Below are 25,051 nucleotides of genomic sequence, written 5' to 3'. Positions count from 1 at the left end.
AACTCTGCTTGTTTCTACTGAAGTAAGCTTCTGATTCCTAGATGCAGCTGCCGACCTGACACTGCCCAAACACAACACTGCATTTCTTCTCTTCACTGTTTTATTCTACATTGTATTCAGATGGTCCTGTTTCTACATTCATCAGTGCTGGTTTTATAGAGTTCACAGTGAGACACCGATCATTACAACTTACTGCTCACATGCCAAGATTAAAACTAGAAGCACAGACCTGATCTGAGCAATAATTTTAACAGTTTGGTGGGATATCTGATGATCAGTTAGGGAAAACAAATAATGCTTTTTGTTTAAATGATGTTAATACATACAACAATCATTTGAAATTATAATAAACTACTGATGTTTCAGTTCTGCTTTCAAACTTTGAAATCCCCTTCATTTCGGGGTCCTCCCACTGTTTCTTTCCTTTTCCATGGCAATAACAAAACTGAGAAATTTAAATCATGTCAGGATGGAAAAACATGAGCTCATTTTCTAGTTTTGATCTACATCATTTCATGATTTAATAATGGGGAAACTCCAGAATACATTACTTTTAAAATCACTTAGAATAAAGAAAAGCTGATGAAACATTTGAAATGGCATTTCATTTTTTAGTTTCCTCTAAAAACCTGCATCATATCCGTATTAAACCTCATGACTGGCCTGTATGTGATAGTGATATCATAATTAATAAAGTCAGCCATATGCACCACATGCAACACTAACACGCTCCACCATCACTTCAATCCAACAGACACTCTGCTGTGTACTTACTGTCCGACATCATAGAGCTTCGGTGCAGGACACAGCAGATAATCATTACGCACTGTACTCGGCTTATGATCTGCAAAACAATAAAAAAGACAAAACATTAATAAGATACTTGCATAACTGAGATGAAAACTTATTCTCAGATTGTATATGGTAAAGAAAATATCACATTTACTTTAATTTTTGTATTTTTATTTAAAAGTTATTGCAGTTTTACGTAAAATGAGAATTCAGTTTTGCGAAACAGCGGCCTCTGTGGTCAGCAGTGGTAACTACAGGATAAAAGCACAGTGAATTTTCTATATTCCCAGGAGCAACTGGTCAAAATGTAAATCACATCAGCATTAATCCTGTGTTTACTCAACAATGACAATATATTTAATGTTATTTTATTTTCATAAACGTTTTGTGTGCTATAAAAAAATAAAATAGAAAGCTGCTGAGAGACTGGGCACCACAGATCTGTAATCTCAGGGGGGAAAAATCCTCTTTACTTTGAAATACTTAACCTCTGAACATCTTTTTAGAGATTAAATAAAACCAGAATTATTATGAGCCATGTATAGTTTTGACAAATTTTGGTGGAAGAAACGTTTTCTTTAACCTCATGCATCATATGAACGTCTCTCTAAATGTAAAGATATGCTGTTGTTTTCTAAATATCACATTAATGAATATTCTCTTGTAATTAACATAAGATATTTCAGAATTCTCCTACTGCTTGGAATTTGTTTGTTATCGAGGTTAAAAAGAAGAGAAGACAGATTGAGTTATGATATGAGTGTGTGACTGTGTGTGTGTGTGTGTTTATCAGCACAGGTTGACGGAGGCTTGAAACATCTTCAGCCATGGAGGTCGTTTAGATTATTGATAATTTTTTTTTTTTTTTTGCTTCTCTGCTCGTGGCTCCAACTGGTTTTGTGATGGAGAAGACTGTAGCATCTGTTCCACATATGTGGTGTGTGTTCCATAGTTGCCATGATGCCTGTCCATAATTATAAGGTGCCCCACTGTTAAAAAGGTCTGGGCTGAACACATGCAAAAGCCAATAAGGGAATAAATAGCCCCAAGTGGGCGAATGTGAGACAGCCTAAACTGAGAAAGGACTAACAGGAAGACATCTGCTAATGGCCACTTCCTAATTCGGATGAAGCTCTTTTTTAAAGGGAAAAAAATATGCTCAAGTATTTTAGTCAAGTTGAAATGATGAAAAATCAAGAATAACTTGTCAAAGAGGGAAGTGTTGTCATTGGCAGTCATCGATCCCACAGATCCCACGGCCAAATGAGAGCTTGAAAAGACTGGCTCTTTGTGCCAAATCCCGTTTGCATCCTGAAAAAGGATTTTTTTTCAAAAGAACAGACTGCAAGCTCAAAATAAGAAGCACAGTGACCCACATAGCCTCCTTTCTTCTGTTGAATTTAGATCATATAGATATAGAGCTGCTGTGAGATAACAGACATGTCCAGACTGGGCTTTTGTTTTGCCGTGTCTGACCTCTGAGCACACACACACAGAATAAAGAATAAAATAAGAAGAATAAAAAGATTTCCTGATTTTTCATTTGTGCATAAAATGTAATGAAAGACAATGAATCCTCAGAGCTCCTGAATAGAAATGAACACATTCACAGATCAGAGCTGCCGGGGGGAAAGAGGGTGGAGGGTCTGCTTCTGCAAGTTAGCAAGTTTGTGGCTCTGGGGAAAACTTCAGTCAGATCGGAGGGCGACTATCGCCGGACGTGACGAACAGACCAGATTCACTCAGGACAATTTAGTTAAATGTCAGCGGGCCGGCGCAGACGCCCACCCTGCAGCCTGGTTCACATGAGATGACACTAAATAAATCCTCATTATATTAAGACTGAATGAAATGAAGAAAAACACTGTGGGCACAGGCACATGATCGTGTCTTCATAGAGCAGCAGCTCGGTGCTTGTGGTTGTGTGCGTGTCTCAGCTCTTTCAAGGTTTTTTTCCATTATTTATTTTTGATGATTCTGGACTTCCCGTCTGGCCTATTTTTACCATGTGAGAAACGATGATCTGACCTCAGTATTCAACAAATTATAATTATAACAACACACTTTCATTATGTAGAAATGCAGCTACTGCTTTTTCCACAACCCATTTACAGCTACAGGGTGTCACTAAATTTAATCATCTCCAGAAATACCAGTCAAGTTGGCCATTGTGTTTTCTGTCCTTCCTTTTTTGTCCCATTGTCATCCTCCACACTGTCGCTTGCCTGGCCTGATGCACACGAAACCTGCCTTATTTATTGACAAAACAACACCCACACATTCCAGTTTAACCATTAAATTAATGATATTAAATGAAGCAGATATCATATTGTTTTTGCTGCTCAGAGATGTACTGAATGGTTTGAATTCAGCGTAAGGAACCTGATCTTGTGGCCAGGACTGAATACAAGATGTACTACAGGTGGTTTCCAGAACTTACTGAAGGTTTGCTGGTTGACTATGAAGCTGCAGACGACGCCTTCGTTGCTGCGGCCGAGGGTGAAGCCGTTCCCTCTGAGGACGATGTCGAAGGACTCTGAGGAATGTAAACACACAGCAGATAAGACTGGGAGGGGGGGACCAACATATAGTTAAGAGTTTCTTCATGTGCTTATCTGGTCTTTTTCCTGATGTTATTTGACGAAACCATAGCTATGAATGTGGCTCTAACGGGCTCTGAGTTATAAGATGATGTATTTGGGCATGTTATTTATGCCTGAGGGTTTTACCAGTGATGAAGAGGCACAAGCCAACAAGTCTCAGATCCACTGATCCCCCAAAGTGTGGGTGTTAAAGGACGGAAAAGCTGCAAAACCTTATATAATTAAAATTTTCTGCAGCTCAGTGTTGAGTTTGAGCGTCCTATGATGGCCTGTGAGTTCTCAGATGATTTTCAACTACCCACATTGATCTAGTCCTTGTCTCAGAGCAGACTTGCTACCTCACCACTGCTTGAAACTGAGATATCGTTCCAATTATTCTTGGAAAGATGTCCTGAGTTCTGTGAGCGTGCAGTAAGAAGAGGAATTCCTGCAGATGATAAATGTAGCCGTGCAGAGTTCCAGGAGGATCCACTCACCGTTCACACAGACACTGGAGGGCTCCACGCTCAGAATCTCTGTGCACGATCGCTTTAATATCTGGAGGATGGAGGGAAAAAATGAAATGGGTACATTATCGCTTGAGGGGCCGAGAATAAATACATCAAGTCCAGGCCGTTATCAGCTCTGTCAAGTTTAGAAAACAGATTAGGGTGCAACACCTGAGAAATGTCTCGCTCCTGATCGGGGCCTGGCGGCTAAAGGAGAGCACTGAATATCAGCGGTGAGGAGAACAGGAGGGAGAAACGGCAGCTGTGTCAGCCTTTATGGGAAAATTATGCAAGACTATTCCATTTCTCAGTTCTATTAAAAACCTCCGGGATCCTGCATTACCATATAAAGAGGCCTGTGTGAGCCCACTGTCATGAAGCTGCATTATCCGCTATGATTCAATAAATCAACAAAGGACAAACTATGCAAATCCCAGTACACAGTCAGTAAAAAGAAGCATATTAACCGCAATATAGGACACTTGAACCTTTCATTTGATGTTGGGTGAAACTTCAATCTGAGGAGTGGAAGGGGGAAGTGTTTACAGCGGCCTTATTAAATACGATGGTTTGATATGGAACCGTTAAAAGGGGAGAGGCTTGCAGATGACAGCTGGGAGGAAAAGGATCTGCTGCTGTTCCTCTGTGCCACTATTTTCCCCGTCTAATTACTTCCTTGGCAATGCCCGAGAAAAAAGAAGAGGGGGGAAAAAAAAGAGAATAAAACAAAATTGACTGTTTGCCTGTCTGAGCTTAAAATGATGGGAGGACCCGAGGAATGACATCGTTTTCCCATTAAGAGAAGAGATGTAGAAACAGCCCTGCTCCAAAATGAGAAATCTGCCATTTGGACCAGCAGCACTTACTCTTAAACACAGCAAAATACAGTGCTTATTAAAGAAATTTGGGTAAATGAAGTCATTTGTAAGAGTTAGATCCCAGCGGTTTGGAGATATTAAAATATAAGCTCTGAACATAGAGATTAGAGGCCTCCGTTAAGTTGAACTCAAACAGCAGCTCTTCATTTCTCTGGGATCCAGTGACAAACATTATTTACAGGCTGCAGGGGGAAAAGGAGGCAGTCGTCCAAATATCCAGAGTCATCCAAATATCTCAGCCAGTGTCGTAACTTGTGAGGTTTCAGAAAGGATGAGGGCGGTTTAGTCATTTTGTGGAAATAATTAGGTGGAAAGGTTCATGGGGGCATTTCTGTCATACATTATTTAACAGGAATGGGTCGCAAGATAACATCCGAGCATCTTGATGTCTGCGATTCTGCACAGGTTGCTAAACTCAGCAGGATGTGCTCAGTAGCTAAATGAAGTTAATAATAACGATGTGGCTATGCTGCAATTTGGGGTTTTCCCAAAAGGCCAGCAGCTCAGACAACAAAGGGCCAGTGTAGCACAGAAAAAACAAAAACTAAACGGCCTGAGCGGGTGCAGAAACCCAACTTCAGCGAGCTCTCTGTGTGAGTTCTGTCATGCTGGTCACAGAGGCAGCGTAGATCCTGCAGCAAAAGGCTGCACAGATGATCTCAAATCCTCAAAATCCAACAGAGGAGTGAGGAGGCCAACTAGTCAGGAATCCAGTATTACTAATCACAGAAGAATGCTCCGTGTTTCATTTGGACGATGGAAGCGTCACTGTGCTCGCCGTCTCCGAGGACTGAGGGAATGAGCTTTTTTGTTGTTGTGCTGGACATTCTTGTACAGGCTTTAAAAAATTTTTGGAAAAGTGTCGTTGTGTCTTGAGAGCATGCAAAAATACATGCACAACTTTAATTGGAAGGACGACCCTGTGAGAAAGGCTGTGTGCGAGCTCTTCTCCAGATAAAGATTTTTTTTAGCTCAGCAGAAACAAATTAAAAGCATATTTGCTCCTAATTATCAATAATCAAACCCACCCTTTCAGAGGCTTCAAGCACATTTTAATGTTAATTATTACAAGCTGGATTCACATGCTCTGTAGAGATGGTGATATTCTGGGTTAGAGCTGCTGTGTCATTTTTTCCTTCTTCATTTTTGAGGGTGCTCGTCACAGCTCCTCATACTTTAATTACCTGACAGATATAACACCTGCTCTGAATGAAATGCAGTTGCTTTTTTCTTTTTTTTTTTTATATAATTTTGCTGCAGATATCTGCAATATGCATCACAGAGACTGAGTTTAGGACACCTGTGATGATGGTGGTCACACACCTGGAATGAATGAAAGACACAGATTTCATGTTTAAGATAAACTGAAAGGAGAAGGGAGATTAAAGTGCATATTTAACATGAAGGATGATTTGGCTCATCCCTGTTTGAAGCCGTTCCTCTTGTGGTTTGTGAGACGCAGACTGAGAGCCACGGTTTCAGACCCTCCTTTACATGACAGTCATTCTCAAAGCTGCTTTGTTGTACTTTGCATCACACAACAGAAACAAGTCACACCCTTTGGCTTTGCCTCCTTTCAGCTGCATGTCTGACAGCTCTGTCTTTAACTAAACACTGCTGGCCTTGTCGGCTCTGACACAGATGTAAGTCCAGCTCAGGTCAGAGTGCTCCGCAGGGCTCTGGGCTCACATTCATGTAAAAAACGTTGCCATACAAACCCCCGCCTTGGCTGACAGCGTTCAGACTGAAAGCTGCAGCAAACGGAAAGTATCACTAATTGGCTGGCAGGAGACAAGGAGGCTGCATGGGAAACTTCATATAAACACAGTTGAAGGGACTCTTTACTCTCGGACAGCTATTCACTGATTAGAGCATTACACTGACAAGATGACCAGTTACAAGCTTTTATTCTGAAGTTGTCACCTGAAGTAAAAAATTGAATTTAATTGTATGGAAGCGCTGCTGCAGCTCTGAGAGTTCTGACACTCAACACAATAAAACACTGTGAAGAGGATGTCATATGGACAGTGACTAACTGTCAAGCTGCTCCCACTCCACTGTCTAATTTGCTATAGAGCGGCTAAGACATTTCCTCCTCCGTCTACAAACTGAGGACACAACCAGCAGCTTTTCCACAGACATTTTCCGTGCAGCGTAGCAGGAAGTTCACTGAGGTTTTGCTTTAATTTGTGATGAACTTCGATGAAGTCAAGACAGGAAACATTTTTTTACCCACCTGATTCCCAAATGTACCAACAGCCTGCACCGTGTTACCACCTTCACTCATGTCTAAAAGCAGCATAAACCCTCAAAAAGATTTCAGCTGAAACTTGTGCATCAACAGCAAACCTCAACTGACACACACTCACACACACACACAGGCAAAGAGAAAGCAGGTGAACTTACAGAATTGACAATGCCTTTGAGTGCATGGAAGCCATCTTTGACAGGAAACACTTGGTCCTTGGTGTCCGCAATATCAGCAAGCTGTTGGTCACATCAAAGAGCGGAGTAAACACGAAGTACTGCTGATTTAATGCTGCTTTCTTCTTTTTCTGTTTTCCTCTTTATGACTGAGCACTGTCTTTCCTTTCATATCATGGGCAGGAGGAGACATAGCAGATGGCATGACTGTGGCAAACACTTTGCTCAACCATAAAAAAAAATCATTGCAGCACAAACTGGGAGCAATATTGCCTTTGTTTATGACTTAATAAGAGCTCATCACAGGACGGTTACCAATGGTTACAAGGGACAGGCCACCATGTTGGAAGAGATACAGTAAACTACAGACACCACTGACACAAGGAGGAAAATTCTGACTTTGGTGCAGCTCAGAGTCACGAGATGAGCGCAAACTCAATCTGATCTCTAAACAGATTAAACTGTGATTGACCAATAACAGATTTAACATGGCATGAAAATGATGCTGTTACTCCACAGTTTGCACTTTAAGTCTTCTAAAAGTATATTTGGCATTTGTTTGTGTAATGTAACTAACATAGCTGAGTTGTCATAAGTCATTTGTTTTTACCTAACTGATGCAATTTTCAATGACTTTCAAGGCCTAGTTCCCTCAGATCCAAAGACCCGACACAACGAATTTTTCTGTCTACTTTCAGTGTCTTGATTTTTTTCTTAAATTCACAAACCTTTGAGAATTTCAAAGACCTGTGGGAAGCCTGCTCGATCTTCATCGCATCTCACACCTCACTCACAAATGCCAAAAAACAAAATCTTAAAAATTCTAAATATGCAGACATTGCTGTCCCTGATTATTTTGTCAAAACATCTGGAGCATCCTGCAGATCAACATCTGAAAAGTGGATTATATCTAAAGCCTCTGTTCTCTGGTATATTTACCACCTTTTCACAGCTGCTGTTCAAGAAGTGAGAGCTTAATACTGAGAAGATTTTTAGGTGGAATGTCTCTTTAAGACCTGGCTTTTCCACACAGGTATCAGTGATGATGTTACAAGTGTTTACCTGCCTTGTCACACTTCCAACACAGCAACGTGTCTCATGTTAAAATCCTAATCACTGAGCACACATTCAGTGACAGACTTGTCTGGTGTTTGACTGCTGCAGATTAAGACTAAAGCTCTCTTACCTGCTGCTCGTCAAAGTCCTTTATACCCACACAGTAAACACGAGCGCCATATTTCCTCGCCTCCTCGGCCTGCGAGAGATGCACAACAGGTTGAAATAAAAAGAAAAAGACACTGTGAAACAGAATCCAGCGCATTCAACTGTTTGACGATATGAAACTGACCTCTTTCACTGTGAGCTCGTGAACGTAAACTTCGAGTTTCCCGTCTGTCAAAGCCAGGATGATGCTGGAGGACATCACCTCCTGTTTCTGTATCTGAGCTGAGGCCTTCGAGTTCAAACAAACGACAAACATCTCATCAGATCCCAGTTTCACAAGCGTTGGATTATCTGTGAAGAGCTGCAGAGCTGTAGCTGCACTGACCTCTTTTATTCCTTCATGCATGTATGTTTCACCTGCTGGTTTCACTTCCCGCAGGCGCTTCAGACCCTCCTCTATCTTGGATCTTAAAACACACAGAAAGTAAATGATTGACATTTTTTTTAATGTGCACTTCTATCCAACTGAAATCAAATCAGAATTCTTAGTCTGCTGATTTTTCCCCACACTGCTGGTTTCAGCAGCATTAACACCTCATTAAGTCTGTGTGTTGTGGAGGAAATTTGTGGTTCTGGTTGTGCTTATGGCCACGAGTTCCGATTAGAAACATTAACATTTTGTAATACAGATGAAAAGAGAAGTTGTTTATCCAGAAAGACTCAAAGGTTTTTGTTGACAGGAAGAGAACCAGCTGACTTTTTAACCCCAGCCCTAATGTTAGGTTATAATTATAAACACAAATCAACAGAATATTTTTATAGCATGCAGACACATGAAGGTCAAATATACAGTATAATATAAATACTGTAATAAAATGCATGCTATTTAACAGTTTTGGAAAGTGTGTTGATATCATATTAAACAGATGTTTAGATTTTAATTTCAAGAAATTGGTTGATTTACTTCATCACAATTACACAAAAATATCCAAACTAATGGCAAAGACTCAACAAAAGAAGACAAAACTGCCATTTTCTTTGACGCCTAAAATGACAGAAATCTTAAGGCACATTTAGACCATGAGAAGTGTTGTATGTAGGACAGCAGCACTATGATAAAATAACAGTGTGAGCTCTTTTCAGAGTGGGTACCTGTCTCCGGTCAGAGGCAGCAGGACTGTTGCTCTGGCTGAGAAAACAATGAAGGAGACTCTCATTCTGGGGCTGAGGTGAAACAAGACAAAAAGAACAAGAATCCAAATGTTATTCATCAGAAATGCTCAGTTAATCGACAGGATCTTAGACTGGTGCAGCCTCCTGTTTGAAAGAAACACAACGATTCACAACTACATCCACTTTCTGTTCCTTCCTCCATAAAATCATCACTTCTGTCCTTCATCGTCTTTATCAAACAACCACCACCCACACAGCATGACATGTAATACACTCAGTGTGGCTATAAAGGAGTCAGAGTGAGCGACAGTTTTATATAAAGCTTTTACATGAGTTGAGTTTAGTTCGGGAGAATTAAAGAGGCATAAATACTGAAGCAAACAGAAGGGGCTCTTTTAATGTCAACTAATATTAGTGTGTGACTTAAGCTTCTGTGAGGCTGGAGGAAGTGATTAATCAATCTGCATACAGGAAACATGTTGTGATGATGACTCATACGTAAACACACACACACACACATCCTGTCCCTATATATATGTACTTTGTACCTGTGACTGTTAAAGGCTGTGAACGGACACTGGACACTCTGATGAGTCTCTGACTGAATCCTCTCTGTACAAGCAGCACAGTTTACATTCAACAACACAGCTGGTTTCTGAATAAATATCCAGCTGAAATGTGTTAAAACTAAATCAGTGCAAAGAGGAGGAAAATGTAAAACTTCCTCCTGGAGAAAAAAGGGACTTTACAGCCTTGTGTTCAGTCTGCAGCTGTTACAGCGCAGTCAAATCCTTTAAATACATTAAATCTATAATAAAAAGTCCTGTGATTTTACCTGAATAAAATACAAGCATGTACTAAATGTACATTTCTACATCGCTAACCAAGATTTATTATCATTATTTATCATTTTTGACATCGTCATGTGAAATTTCTAAAACATCAGTGATGATAAAATCCCTCGGTTTTTGGTATCAAAACTACAACAATACTTTTTCAGCACCTTATTTTAAATCAATATTAATATTCTTCTTACAAAAGTCATAAAAGATTTTTAGTAAAGTCATAAAACATGTCTTTACTGCTGGTTAACAAAAAACTGTTGCACAACAACTTCTAGACTAAAGAAAAATCAATGCCAGCTCTCAACACTCTACAGACAGATTTTGGTCAACACTCAGAAAGTACTGAAGTACACACCCCAGACTTTCTGAGATGGAGAAACCTTGTATGTCTAATTTTTTTAGCTCAGTTGAAGGACGACATGCTCCTCTACAGATCAATTAAAAACACTAAAATCACTGTATCATCAAGATGAAACAACGCTGTTACTCAAAGTTCATTAATTAAATTCAATTAAGGATTTTTACCCATTAAAAGACGCATTTTCTAGTTTTATCTCAAGTGTAATAAACATGACTGATTGACCTTAAGTCACAGTTTAATTATGATTTGCACAGTGTTAAGAAGAAGTCTGGTGTCTCAGTCAGCTCTGCATGATGAGATACACTGATTTTAAATGTTATCAGAGCTGGGATACAGAGAGAAACTCTGAGATTAGAAAACCTCATTAAGTCTAAAATGCTCTAAGCACCCAGCAGCTCCATCCATCAGGTGAATGTAGAGGAGTAAAAAGTACTGAGTGGAGGCCAAGTACATGGAGTATGCCAGTAAAATCCTGAAGTACAGGACTTGAGTTCATGTACACAGTTACTTCCCACCTCTGTTACAAACATAAAGCACACGGATGCCATCCCACAGAGCGAGTTAAACTTCTGATAATTAAGCGCACAAGTGTTTCCTTCAGAGATCTGAAGCCTTCGGAGCATAAGGAGAGGTGCTGATATTTCTCACCCACATGACACATGGCCCAGTCGCGATCCTCCCCCGCAAACATTAGCACAATCTTTAAAGCCACACGGCCAAATTTGGCAGGGATCGGTAGCAGCCGTATACATCCACATCCTGTCTGTAACTTTCAGTCATATGTGGACTAAAAACTAACCACGCTCAAGTCACGGTTTAGAAATCGTGGGCGGCGACTTGACGTCGAACTTTAGGCTTTCGGCAGAGCTTATGATTGTATACGTTACTTCTTCAGTGGTGTGGAGATATTTTCTATTTCTAAGAAAGACTTGGGATAAAGAGACAGTGATGCCAAGGACAAATCAGAGGGTGGTTTTCTCTGAGAGGAATGGGGGTGGGGGGGTTGAAGAAGTAGTCCAGTTTGCTCCACATGGCGGAACAGAAGTGCTCTTGGTGAGCGAGCATTGTTTAGCAGATTGTCCTCGTCGCCTTCCAGTGTTCTTTTGCTTTACTGTACATTGTCTGCCTGTCAGCCGTTCTGTGGTGGAAGCAGGGGATAAGTGTGGAGCCGGACCCCCCCGGTGCAAATGGCCATTCTCACAGCCCAGAAGACTGCTCCTCTCTGCCACCCACTCCCACCTGGTGCCTTTGCTATTTTCTTCAACCAACCACTTCATTCTGGCTGGGTCGCTACCGTCTGTACTGTGCTGGCAGGCGCCGTTTGACTCAAACGTTATGCAAGCTGAACGTTTCAAGCCGGTCTCTCCGGTTTTGTCTTTTTTAATGAATTATGCACAAAAAGGACGCCGTGCATTTTGCAAAATGATAGTTTGTGAAACAGGTGGGAAGTCGTTTACATCTGTGCAACAGGCTGCACCTGATGTCGTCAGACATTTATCCCATAAAACAAGCAAGCTGACGTTATATTTACTGCATATTTGTGCTTTTATTGATTTAGTGTACGTGTTCTGATAGAACTCTCTTGTTGCTATCAACACTGAATCATTGTTTGCCTCCGCTCCATGCAATATCTGCAAGTCAAGTTTCGGCAGTTTAATTTTCACTTCATGTTTTATCTTATTTCAAAACACAGCATTAAGAAACTCTTCCTGACTCTCACTGCGATTACATTAGATTATTTTTTCACATTTTTCCAGAGAATACATGATTTTGACACTGGTGACTTCATACTCACCTCACAAACCTGTCGGTGAGGTTCTTCACAAATGAGTAAATCTCGAACCAGTCAGCAGAAACGCTTCCAGACCTGAAACAAGGACAACAACAGTCAGCTCACAGCTCGTCAGTGGCAGCAGATTGAGTGCTGGGGAGTAAAATACTGTACAGTGTTTGTGCTTTGTACCACAACCACAGTTGGACATTAACACCAGCCACATGCTGGATAATTGTGCTGGTAAGTCTGTGTACTATAGCAGCCACTTCAGCTGTTAAATCCATGAAAATGTTCACAGGAGCTTTGCCTTTCTACAAATCTACTTGGCTGGGAGAGTTGGAATTTATTTCCCAAGAAAGAAGGTAGAAAAATCCCAAAAGTGATATGGCAGTAACTACATCTAATACAATATGTCTACTATGATTTAGAGGTAGGAGGTAGGTGGGCAGGAAACAAAAGATGAACAGATAATGTGCAAAGTAAGAGAACATAAGTGCAACACAAACAGTAATGCACAATTTAAATATACACAACTAAATGGACTAAATCCAAAACAGGATTTGCAAAATGAGTGAAAGAGAAGAGTCAGATAAAGAGTCTGTTGCACATAAATGCAGTGGATTAAGTCCAGTATGAATTTATTGAGAGGTGCTGTGACTGGGATTTTTTTAATCTTTTATTCTTTTGTCTCCCTTTGTTTCATTTCTGTTTTTTCTTTTCTTCCTTTTCTCCTTCTTTCATACTTTTGCATCTTTCCTTTGTCTCCTTCTTCCTTCCCTCAGCCAATATGAAAGCATGGAAACTTGGAAGCAGGAGGTTTTTCTTTGAGGTTTTAAGTCTTAATTAGTTTTAAAGACACTTTAATTAAGACGTAGTAATTGTTGAAAACGATGCATAAATTTTCTCGCTGTAACCAAGGACAAACCAATGTTAGGTGGGTGTCAACCTGTGGCCCTTGGCCCTGCTCACCCCTCAATAAGTCAATCTGACCACAGTGAATACAGTGTGTAAAATGTGCCCTTCATGTAACGACAAAGAGGTAATTAAACCAATAATTACAATTCAATGTATGTGCGGGGAACATAAAACAGAAGAGTTTGACCATTAGGAAGCTCATCTTTCATGCCACCTCTCTCTCCTCCCTGCTGCGTCAAGACAAGGTCACAGCGGAGGGAAGAGACGGCGGCCGCGGTGAAAGAAACTTCCATTGTACTTTGGCAATATTGGAACGTCAGCAGGTAATTAGCAGTCGTTAAGTGTTGACACGGCTGTTAAAGAGGTGACAGTTAATGTTACTGCTCCTGAACACATCTGTATCACGTTGATGGAGCTGTGGATCAGAGAAGTTCTGTACCCTGTGTTTCCATCAGGTCCCAGCTCACTCTGTTGTGCACTGGGGGCTATCACTGCTAATGCTAAGTATCCTGGTGTTTACCTGTTGATTACACACACACACACCAGCAGCCAGAGACAGAAATGACTTATAGCACACTGATAAAAGATCCAGTGTTGTCTGATGTTTGGTTCACATCATAATTTAAAAATAGATGTAGTTTTAATGCATTACCACACAAGCACCGACAGCCTCATCTCCCTTACTCCTCTGTCAGATCACTGCACCAGTTTTCCCTCCATCGTTCTAGATCACCTAACCTCAGCGGTTTGCTTCAGGTGGTCACCCAGCTACCAGTTTGTTCATCATTATCACCATGCATGTTATCTGAAAACGTTTACTGAACCACCAACAGCGAGCTCCGCATTATAATCACTGCACTGTGCACTGATTTTAAGACATCAGGTTTAAAATACAACAAGATTTGAGATTCTCAGTGTAACCGAATGTGAATCTCCACCTGATTCTTTGAGCTAGTTTCTCCTCCCGACTGCAGCTCAGTAACCACCACCTCAGACTGACGGTGTACTAGTCAGCTACTACCAGCAGGTGTGAAGGTGTGAAAGTGTGTAACTGTGTGAGCGTGATCAAAACATTGCTGAGAGAGAGAGAGAACCTGGATCTCAGTGAAACTTCCCTGAATAAAAATAAGGTTCAGTGACATCAGAGGCATCACTTCACAGACTGAACACAAACCTGCGCAAAATGACCACTGCAGCAAATCCTGCTGCACAAACTGCTGACATTAGGATCTCAGCCTAATCAGTATAATCAGGAAACCCCAAAGTAGGGCTATTTCATCTGCAAATAAACTTCCAGCAACAGGGTTGTTAAACTATTTGACACCCTTGCATGCTCATGACGGACCAGTCCTCACAGAGTAAGCTTTTCTGTTAGGCAAATATAAACTTGCATCTGTAAGCTATGCAGGCCTCCAACTTACAAATGCCTACAGAAATGTAAACCAAATTAAGATATATGTACTTGGGCAAACTTGTGCCAAATAATCTTGGTCATCATCCTGTAATTTTGCAATTTAGCTGAGGGTGGGGTACTTTGAAAATGGGTCAGGGGAGCAGCATTTCAACTCAACGGCCCTGAGCTAATGGCACGTTTCCAAGCCGGGGGAGGACAGGATTTAAAACAGTTGCTGTCAAGACTGTAAACTCTCCGCTACATACTGGAGGTCTTTTTGCATGGTGCTACAGCAGCACTGTAAAGTTCTGCTAAGCTGACTGAATGTGGCTGTGAGGTATCTGTGTGTGTTTGATGTGTGAAGTAACAGGCCAAGTGCATAAAAGAAACAGGAAGTGGTGCAAAAGTGCCAAACAATGTTCAGTGGTGATGCAATTCTTTCTTGCTAGTTTGCACGATTAACACGCAACATTCACGGACTTCTACATGATTTTTCAGGTGGTGTAAGGCAACATGTTACAGTGCTACAGCTCCTGTAGGACAGAGACCAGGCTGCTTTTTAACGAGCCTTGTTTTAACCGTCGAGGCAGACGATGTTTCATCTCTAGAAATGCTGAAAAGATGTAAAGATGTAACAAACAAAAACTGAACTCGTTCATAGAAGTTTACAATAGTGAGCATTTTCTTTGTTACTGTGAGGAAGAGGTGACAAACCCTCATCCTTTTCATCACTTCCCAACACTGGCAGCATGTCCCTCCTAACACCGACTGTATTTGTTACAGACGCACAGCTGAGGCTTGGTTAGGGTTAGGGAAAGTTCATGGTCATGGCTTCAGTTGTGTGGTTCCAGATTCATCTGAAAGCTCTGCACTACAACCCAATAACAGCATCACTATGACATGGCTGTTTGTACTAAAATGGAACGAGCTGGAACTGATAGTTGCCTTGTTACTAAAAAACAGTAAAATGTGTGATTCATCAGATTCTGTGATGATAAGGAAAAGAGTGAGGAGTCAATCAGCTGTTGTGAGGTGTCACTGCTTCCCACAAACTGATGCAACATGGCCGATCACTTCTACCAACACAAGTGCACTAAAAAGTCAACATGTGAATGTTGACATTTTAGTGCAACACAGCAACTTTAAGATCTGACTGCTCACTTCCTGCAAAACATGTCCCAGACCTGTCAGTGTTTTTAATGCTCAACAGAACCACTGATGGAGGGTGATGGGGCCTGGCTCTCAGCTGGTGTTCAAGTTGATCCCAAAGCCCATTAACAAACTAGGAACCAACTTCTTTCAGCACCTGGCTTTGTCAGGCTACAACAGGAGGGGGCCTTTTCCAAACGGTTACCACCACTGTCTTTAACATCACTGTAACATTAACACACCTCTTTATGAAAAGTTTGTGGACACTCCTGACCCATGTGTGCAGAGGAGAGTCCAAAAACTTTTGGCCAAGTTTGTTACCCAACCTAATTATCATGGCGTCACCAGTCTTTGTCAGTTATCAGAGTGTAACCACGAAAAAAACATGTGCAGAGGTAAAAATGTTTTATTTTCTAATAAGGTCACACCTGCGACAGATCCCTCCGCAGCCTCCCGGCCACATCACCCCTCCTTCCCCTCCACAGGCTAACTCTACTATTAATGACCAAAATATCAAACTTTCTATATGTTAGCGTCTTCTGCAGAGAGCAGCGGTAACGTTGTTGCCATTTTCTGCTTCCACGGCGGCCTGAAACAAAACTTCTCCAACTTGTTTCTTTTACTTACTTGTCCAGAACAAAGTAGAGGTCGTAGGCTCCGTGGCAGGATGCTTCCTCTGCCCAGCAAGATGAGGCAAACAGCCCGAGGAGGATCACAGCAGCCGCCGCCGCCGAGCTCCACCGACTCTTGCCGTGATAAAGTTCACCCACGGCGGTGAAATAAGGTGAAAGCTTTTCCAACATTGTTGCAACGACAGAGTAAATCAGTGGAGAGTTAATTTCCGAGGTGAAAAACGACAATAAATAACTTTAGGAGAGTTTCTCGGGGTGCAGAGACACTTGAATGCGACGCGCTCGTGCCGCGGTGCGAGCAGCTACATGTCAAAGTTCCTCCAAAACAACTAAGTTTAACTGATTGACCTGCGAAATGAAGGAAATCACCGCGTCGACGTCACCGGCCGTGGCGTTTCTTCATCTTCCTGACTCACCGTTCACTCACTCACATCCTCAATAAAACCCGAGCTGCCTCATAAGCCCTGCCAACCTGTTCGGAAGATAACCTAAATCAGTGCAAATAGGAAACTTCACCGCGCTAAAAGTACACAGTCCGGAGAAAAGTTAGGCTGCATTCAAGTGCTCCTCGAAAACCCGTACACGAGAGCGCCCCAGGCGTGACTTTTTACCAGTTTTACCAATTTTTATCAAGCATGGAAAGATGTTTAATTAAAGTCATTTTTAGCAGTAGTAGAGAAGAGTAACCTATACGCAGAAATGTCCCACCTGCAGCTATCGTTTCAGGTGTTACAGGAATATATAACAATGTATTATATTGTGTAAAACATTGTTAATATAATGTTTTTATCTCCAAAGTAGAGCCCCGATAAAAATCAAGAATAAATCCCTAAAAAAAATGTTACTTGAGTGCGGTACAAGTATTTATTCATATCCCGATTTTAAGTCGCCAGAGTATCAGACACACGGTGTCATCTACAGGGGCTGATCTGATCAAGTTCATCTAAGTTCAAATGGATAAATTAGAGTTGTCACACACATTCATGCTAAAGGAAGCACAAAGATAAAGCCTGAAGCCTGCAGCCTCAGCGGAGATTATATTTGTTAGTTCAACACCCACTCAGTTCTTTTCAGGCAGTTTAAGTCTCTGCCATCAAAACATGCACCAACTGGTGGGCAGTTCAAGTCTGCGGGACTCTGGATTCCCGTCTTTCCGATTGCTATCAAATGCCGCATCGGTCTCCGGTCCAGTGCGCATGCTGGAGGTGGAACCAGCTGTTGAGCTCTGGAGGAGCTGGAGAGCCCTGCACACACACACACACACACACACACACACACACACACACACACACACACACACAACAACAACAACAACAACAGCTGTATCAGCTTTTGTTCAAGGCGTCTCAATAACGGTATAAATAAACAACATTAACACAGGTCAGAAACGAAAGTTTGAAGTTTGGCTTTTTCTTTTACAGACTGTGTAAGCTGTGAGTGTGTAGTTCAAGAGCAAGGCACTGACCCACACTGCTACAGGGGTGAGGGTTCGATTCCCTGTGGGACCAAAAATATTCTACGCTTGATGTTACAACAAAATATTTACATTTTAAAAACAGTCGAGGGATTTTCAAGAGGTTTGGTTCCACAAATGTGTCCTGACTGATTCAGCTTATATATTTTTGAACAACTGCTCCTGAAACTTGTGTTTGTGTTGCACTTAAAACGGCCGCATGGTTCCTGTTAACTGGCCTGTAAACTACAAAATGTCCTGTTGTACCAAAGGGTTTAACACCGAGAGGAGACCTTTGATACTAAAAGATGATTTCCATCTCCCATTGTTCAAACCAATATAACTGATTAAATTCTGGACGAACCAAACACGCGGCACAGGCATGAGAAAATGCTCAATTTCCTCTTTTTTTAACCTTCAGGTTGAGAGCCTCTCACTGACCCATGGATATGAGCTGGGTTTGCACTGTTTCTGCAACACACCTAATTTAATATGATGTGAACACATGGCCACCAAAGCAGAAATCCAACGCTCATTTCTCAGTAAAGAGAGACGCTCTAAAGAAAAGTCTGCTGACAAAAGGTAAACAGGAAGAGGCTGCAGATGTGACCGTCTGCCATGTGTGAAATAAAACATGTTGGACGATTACACAGTTTTCAGTACTGTATTCCCTCTGCGTTATTCTTCAGGGTGTGAGGTGTTGTTTTAAGCCTGTTTGAACTTATTTTTTCGGCCAGTTTGCGTGTTGTCATTCCTGATTTTCAGCTTTTATAACTCTCGTGTGCAGAAGGGGTGACGACCTTCATGTGCACCCAAGAATAACTCTGGTCTGTGCTCCTTCAGTAACACACAGCAGAAGCAGAAACAGACCGTAGAAGACAATAAAACTTAAAGCTAAGTGGTGACGCTGCAGTGATTTAGAGCAGCTGATCAGTTGTGTCTTCGTGTACATTGTCAGTGCTGCTTTTGTTTATCTTGGTAACACAAAACAACTCCATGAACGCACCGAGCACGACAGATATGATATATAACAGTGCAACAGCACGGCAAATTTTTTGTTTAACATTTAATTAAGTTTGCCTTTTTACTCAAGGCACATTATGGAAACTGCAGGTGCTTCCCTCTTCTGCATGGATGGCTCATTGTGTGATTTAAATCCCCAAAACCTGGCAGACTTAGTGCATTTCTCTACTCATTGATCAACACAGAGAGCTGAACCTCTAAACCTGGCAGTGCACCACGGAGCTGTATGCACAAAACTGAAGCCTTCCTCGCCTTATCGCTGCCACGCTCCACCCACCGAGCTACACAGCACCATTTAATCAAGCGAAATATGAACATGTGGCCAAGTAGCATTCCAAAACCAAACGTCTTCAAGGGGACACAGAGATGGATGATCCAAATGTTCTCAGTCAGATCCACCGCCTCTAGATGAGTAACTAGGTTTCATAACTCCTGTGTTACTAACTTCCCCTCAGGTTACAATAAACACCACCTTTCCTCAGGTGGTATTTTCCAGGACGCACAGGAAATTCCAGGTTTGGTTTTTTCTGATCACTCACGCCTCTTGTTTGAACAAGGTGGCAGAGGATTTGACTTCAGGCTATGCATTTGAGTAAAAACACTGACAGGTTCTGCTCTACCTGGTTTTTCCTCTATCTGCTGCTGCAAATGTTCTCAATAAAAGCAGTGAAATCCATGTAAATCCAGCAAAACAAAAGTCTGACGTCGTTAACATCTATTTTTTCCAGTGGTTTAGCATTTTCATAACTGTTTTGACTTTAATTGTGCCATGACAGACTACTGTCAGAAGTGTAGGACTATGAAGTCCTGAGTCAAGTCCCAAATCCTAACCTTTGGGTTTTATGTCCCAAACAAGTCGTTTACACCTTTAAACTTATGAAGAGCCATTTGACTTTTAAAAGCAGCTTAACAATAAGTTGATTTACGTCCTAAAACATCCTAAAATTTGAAACACACACTGCTCAGGTGTGTTATTAACGACTACGACCTCTCCCCCCTGCTTACACAACACAATTGGTTGTTATCAGACCAAGTTTACAGTCAGAGAAATGAAGAGTTAATTTGCTTCACAGCGACATTTTAAAGATCCCAAGTCAAAAGGTTAAAGTCCAAGTGAAGTCACTAGTCATTAGAGTCACAGTCAAACTCAGGTTGCAAGTCTTTTTCAGTTTGTCAAGTCTAAATTCATCTAATTCATGTGTCTGCTCTGTCTGTCTGCTCGCCTGCTTAGACAGTGACTTTGGCTTCTCCCTGCATGTCACTGCTCCTGAAATACAGCCGACAGATGTGAGCCAAAGCTGGTTTCAAGATGATTTTGGGAATGTGACATTCTGATATATTTAAAGTCGTATAATCAAATATCTACTCAGATGAGATTCCAGATTCCTGGCTATAGTCAGCGTCACAACAAAATAGTCCACATCTGCCTCTAGAGCCACATTTTGTTCAAATCCTGGTTTCTTTAAGATCTTATTTTGCTCTCAGAAAGTCCTGATAAAGTGAAAGAAGCAATTACTCACACCACAGCCTCTACTAAAAATGGATTATACAAGGCAACTAAATCTATTTTCTTTTGTTTTGGCTCAGTGTGAAAACTGTGCTGTCACACAACTCCATATCAGCGAGGTAATTACCACTAACACACCTCATCAAATCTGAATAGTCCAGAGAACAGCAACACACGAGTATAATTATCTGGCAAATCAAAGTCTAATTAGATTTTAATTAGAATGTTAATTCTTTTGCACGGCATTTGGTTTCAGTATATGCTACCTAACTTGGTGTATCCTGATCAGGGCTCCATAAAACAAAGAGAACAAAAAAACAACAAGCATGTATTCCCCCATTATTTGGGAAATGTATGTGTATACCAGAATCCAGTGGCTTGAGAAAATAGTTGTAGTACATCAATTTGTCATGGGGCTTTTAAGCCGGAGGGGAAATCAAAAGTGACAGTTAAAACAACAACACTAATTTATGGAAGCAGTGATGTGTTAAAGCTAATCAAGAGATAAACCCGTGACAAAATACAAAGAGTGCACCAACAAACTATTTCTAATAGTTAAGAAGCACAAGAAGAAAGAAACCCAAAGAGTGCCAACACACCTTTGACCTCTCTCTTTAAAGTTATTACTTCGTTCCCGAGCGTCCTACCACAATAAAAGTCTCTAGAACTAGGGTCCACATCGACAGAGCATTTGATTTATTTGATTCATGGAGGGTCCTTCGTTTGGCTTTGGGGATTAAAACCAACTCTTCACACTGGACAGGTGAGCTAACATTGCTTCAAAGCCTGTTCAATTTAATGTGATACTGTGGTTTTAGCTAGCTAATGCTTTTAGCGGTAGCTTACCTGCTAACGTGGACATTTCGGTGGCTAACTACTGTGTTGCGTGGATAACTAATAGCTAATCGGCTGATCCAGCTGATAAATCGATAAGCTTGCTGTTTGATATTTACTTCTTCAGCTAACAAACCAACTCCGGATCCCTGTAGTGGAGCTAAGTTACAGCTACCGGGCTAACGTTTGCTTGTTGCTCGCACCTGTTTACTGACGTAGTGCGTACGTGCGTGTGCATGAGCAATAGGACGCAGGCTGCAGTTCACTTAACGGCCACAGGTGTCAGTAATGACAAGGATTTTTGGATTTCATACAGAGCATTTAATGGAGTGAGGAAAAGATGGGATATATATTTTAGAAAAATACAAATTTAAAAAAACATATTTTTCAAATGGTTACTAATATTTGTTGATTCATATTTAACTATTAAGAGGATATGTCCCTCCGTCTCTTTCCTTGTCAGTTTGGTTATCTTTCACAGTTTGGCCAGACCAGCTTGTACTGTAAATATGCTGCACCAGCTCAACTAGTATACTAAATAAAAGCACTTAAACAGCTTCAAAGACCTTTCGGGGCCTAAATGGCCTCACCACCTTTCTTACATTTTAACTAAGATACTGTCGCAGAGATATCCACTGAAGTTAGCATGCTAACCAGCTAGCCTTCAGTCCAACATGAGAGGATGAAGAGGTAGCGTATGCTAACCTCGGGTCAATAATGTTGAAAGTGCTGTGACATCAAGTAAAGTCAGTCAGTCAGTCTAGTCTAAGTCTAAGTCTAAGTCTCATCGGTCTTTGTGTGGTTGTGGGTTGTAATCCACTGGGAGCACTGCTGAATCAGTTTCCTGCTCTCTGTGACTCAGTGTGGTTTGGTGAACAGTGACTGTACTCGCTGTCCTGTAGAAGGGCGAATGTGCAGCTTTGTCCTCTGAAGGTCCTTCAAGTTCAGAACTGCTGGATGTTTATGATGCTTCATCAGGAGAAAAAAGAAACTCGTTATTGATAATTGGAGAGGCGTCAGGAAATCAAGCCACCTGAAGAAGACCAACCAAAGAAGTATTAGTCACAATAACAAAGATCCATCGAGCCTTAATAGCATCTATAACTCATAATTACCTTAATAACTGTTATTTTAGCTTGTTTTTCCTCCTTTGAGAAAGCATTGTTTGTCACTAATGGCATCTTAAGTTGAAATTGAGTGCCTTGCCCAGAAGTAAACAGCATCTATCAATCATGACTTGAGGCCAAGTGTCAAACTACACAAAAGCCAAAAGTGTGTGTGCGGGTGTGTGAGTGTGTATAATGAGTGTAGTCTGTGTGGGACTTAGAAAGCTCCTACACCTGTCTGGTATGTGTAAATGTTAATTATGCACACAATGACCACCTTGTGTTGTTTTGAGCAACCCATTTTTTATTTCATAGCCACATACACACATCAGTTTCATCAGTCTCCTGGTGCTACAGAAAAGCTAAATCAGTGTTTGTCCATTGCACATTCATGTGCTAGTGATGTAGTGTTAAATGGTTGGATGTTGGTCACCAAATGGCAGCAAGAGGTATCTAAAAACTTAACTTTACAACCCAGGGACATCAGAGAAACAAGGTCAACATATCTGACTGACTGGGCACCTAAAGCAAACCTGCAGCTACAGTGGATGAAGTGGAAGATGTGATCTAGGTTTTAAATCCTTTGGGGGAAACCCAAGTCTAGACATAAGTCTTAAACAGTTTATAAACCAAGCTGTAAGACTTTCAGGTCTTTGGATGCTGACCAAGTCTGTTTTAGTTCACAGGATATGTTGAAAGAACTGAGTGTTGTAATCATTCCTCTGTTTATACTGCCCATGCTGCAATCTCTTCATAGTGTGGTTATACTGTAAATGATGAAGGATAAAATCCAGAGCCCTCATTTTATCCAAAAACACACTGACGTTTATCTGTGGCCAGTCGTCTTTCAGTGGGTATATATTCAATATGTATGGTCATTCAAGGCCCAGCTGTTGCTCCGTTGCTAATCTTTAATTCTGCCAAATCAAGTCAAAACCTGAGACTTAACTGTTTTTGCTTTTTAATCTCAGCAGTTGCATCGCAGGTCCTAATTTTTCAAACTCAAGTCATTAGTCTAGAGGTTTACACCTCTCTGTTGCACGTCCAATACAAGTCTAAACACGTGAAGAAAGATGAACCCTTAACCGCCAGAAAAATGACTTCACAGGTGCGTGTTGAGATGCCCACTCTGTTCAGTTTTACATGAAAATGTTTCCAAATGCAGCTTTGATTCTGACTGTTCCCCTCAGACGACCCCGTCATCACACTGTTAACAACAGTTTGAGAACTAACTATGCCCCAAACTTCTTGTGTGTTCACCCTCCGCCACATCCCTGGTTAAAGCTCACATCTGCACTGACTCCATGCTCCTCAGAGGCAGACGTTAGCATTTAGAGAGGGACGGGCAGCGATGCATCGTCCAGATAATGAAATGAATCCACGTTTGATCCTCTCGTCGTCTCCTGGTAATTGTTCTTGATTCCCCCTTTGTGTTTCACGCTTGACTCCCCTCTCATATCAGCTCTCGTGTATGAAGACGTGCTCGTTCCCCCTATCAGTGACAGCAGAGTTCAGTGATTAATAAATTAAGGATCTTCTTTGCCTTAATCTGTCTCGAGGCTTTTTTTTTTTTTCACTTGGCTCCAGCAGAAACATGTTTGGCAGTGACAGCACCTCTGCTCCCATGTTTAATTGGATTAGAGGGAAGTCGGGATTAATACAGTCTCAGACAGGGCGTCGGGGAGGGCTGGATGAGGGGAAAACAGGTGATGAAGTCATTTCAGAATTACTTCTTCAACTTCTTTCACTGCGTTGTTGAGACGTCAAGGATCTCTTTGGCGTGCAGTATCATGGGAGCAAGTGAAAGCCTCTGTGAGGGCGTATGGATTAATTTAAGGAAACATTAGGCTGAACCGATTAATGTCAAAGTGGGAACGCTGAGCGGTTTCCTGATGTTCAGCAGTGGGGATGGGGCTGTGCAAGGTTCTTTTAAATTCTCTAGTTTAGTTTGTCCAAATCTGAGCATGATGGGAAACTTTGCACAGCCATTAGTTAAATATCTGGACAACTATTAGATGACTTTGTGTACAGATATTCATGTCCCCCTCTGGATGAACTGTAATTACTTTACTGATCAATCATCAGGTCAAACTTTCAATAGTCCATTACTTTGGTTTGTGACCAAACCTGGAGAACTAATGACATTCCCATCAGATCTTAGCATGCTAAACTAAAGATAGTTAACGTGGTAAACACTGCCTGTTAAACATCAACATATTAATGCTCAATGAGCATGTGAACATATTGACATTAGCATGTGGCTCATGCTAACGTGTCATTGTTGAACAGCCCTCCTCTGTTGAGGTTTCTTCCATTTTTTTCCCTTGTTAACAGGTTTTCTTGGGGAATTTCTCCTCATCTGATTCAAGGGTCTAAACATTTATCTAGTGCAGATTGTTAAACCCCCTGAGGCTCATTTGTTATTTGTGATATTGGGCTGTATAAATAACAATGAACTATCCCTCCGCAGCTATAAATTACTTCTGAAAACTCACTGTCCATTTCATGCCTCAAGATCCCAAAGTACATGTCATAAT

The 25,051-nt window shown here is 41.3% G+C and overlaps 1 protein-coding gene across 2 annotated transcripts in view; it reads right to left on the bottom strand.

The window, feature by feature from the left end:
* Nucleotides 1-21,593, bottom strand: part of antxr2a (ANTXR cell adhesion molecule 2a) — a 68,270-nt gene extending 46,677 nt beyond the window's left edge. The window contains exons 1-10 of one of the 2 annotated variants that reach the window (XM_051074935.1): nt 21,421-21,593; nt 12,524-12,595; nt 9,502-9,573; nt 8,735-8,816; nt 8,534-8,638; nt 8,372-8,440; nt 7,168-7,248; nt 3,872-3,932; nt 3,233-3,328; nt 775-844 (exon numbers count right to left, since the gene is read on the bottom strand). In XM_051074935.1, the coding sequence (XP_050930892.1) occupies nt 775-844; nt 3,233-3,328; nt 3,872-3,932; nt 7,168-7,248; nt 8,372-8,440; nt 8,534-8,638; nt 8,735-8,816; nt 9,502-9,566 (629 nt within the window). In that variant the 5' untranslated portion in view covers nt 9,567-9,573; nt 12,524-12,595; nt 21,421-21,593. Of the gene's footprint in view, nt 1-774; nt 845-3,232; nt 3,329-3,871; nt 3,933-7,167; nt 7,249-8,371; nt 8,441-8,533; nt 8,639-8,734; nt 8,817-9,501; nt 9,574-12,523; nt 12,596-16,586; nt 17,133-21,420 lie in introns of those variants that run through there. The other variant, XM_018682324.2, reaches the window with a different exon arrangement.
* Nucleotides 21,594-25,051: the final 3,458 nt, after the last annotated feature.

Source organism: Lates calcarifer, linkage group LG13 (assembly GCF_001640805.2).
Source record: "Lates calcarifer isolate ASB-BC8 linkage group LG13, TLL_Latcal_v3, whole genome shotgun sequence".
NCBI lineage: Eukaryota > Metazoa > Chordata > Actinopteri > Centropomidae > Lates > Lates calcarifer.
Note: the sequence above shows the minus strand (reverse complement) of the source record. Positions and strands in the feature narration are given on the sequence as shown.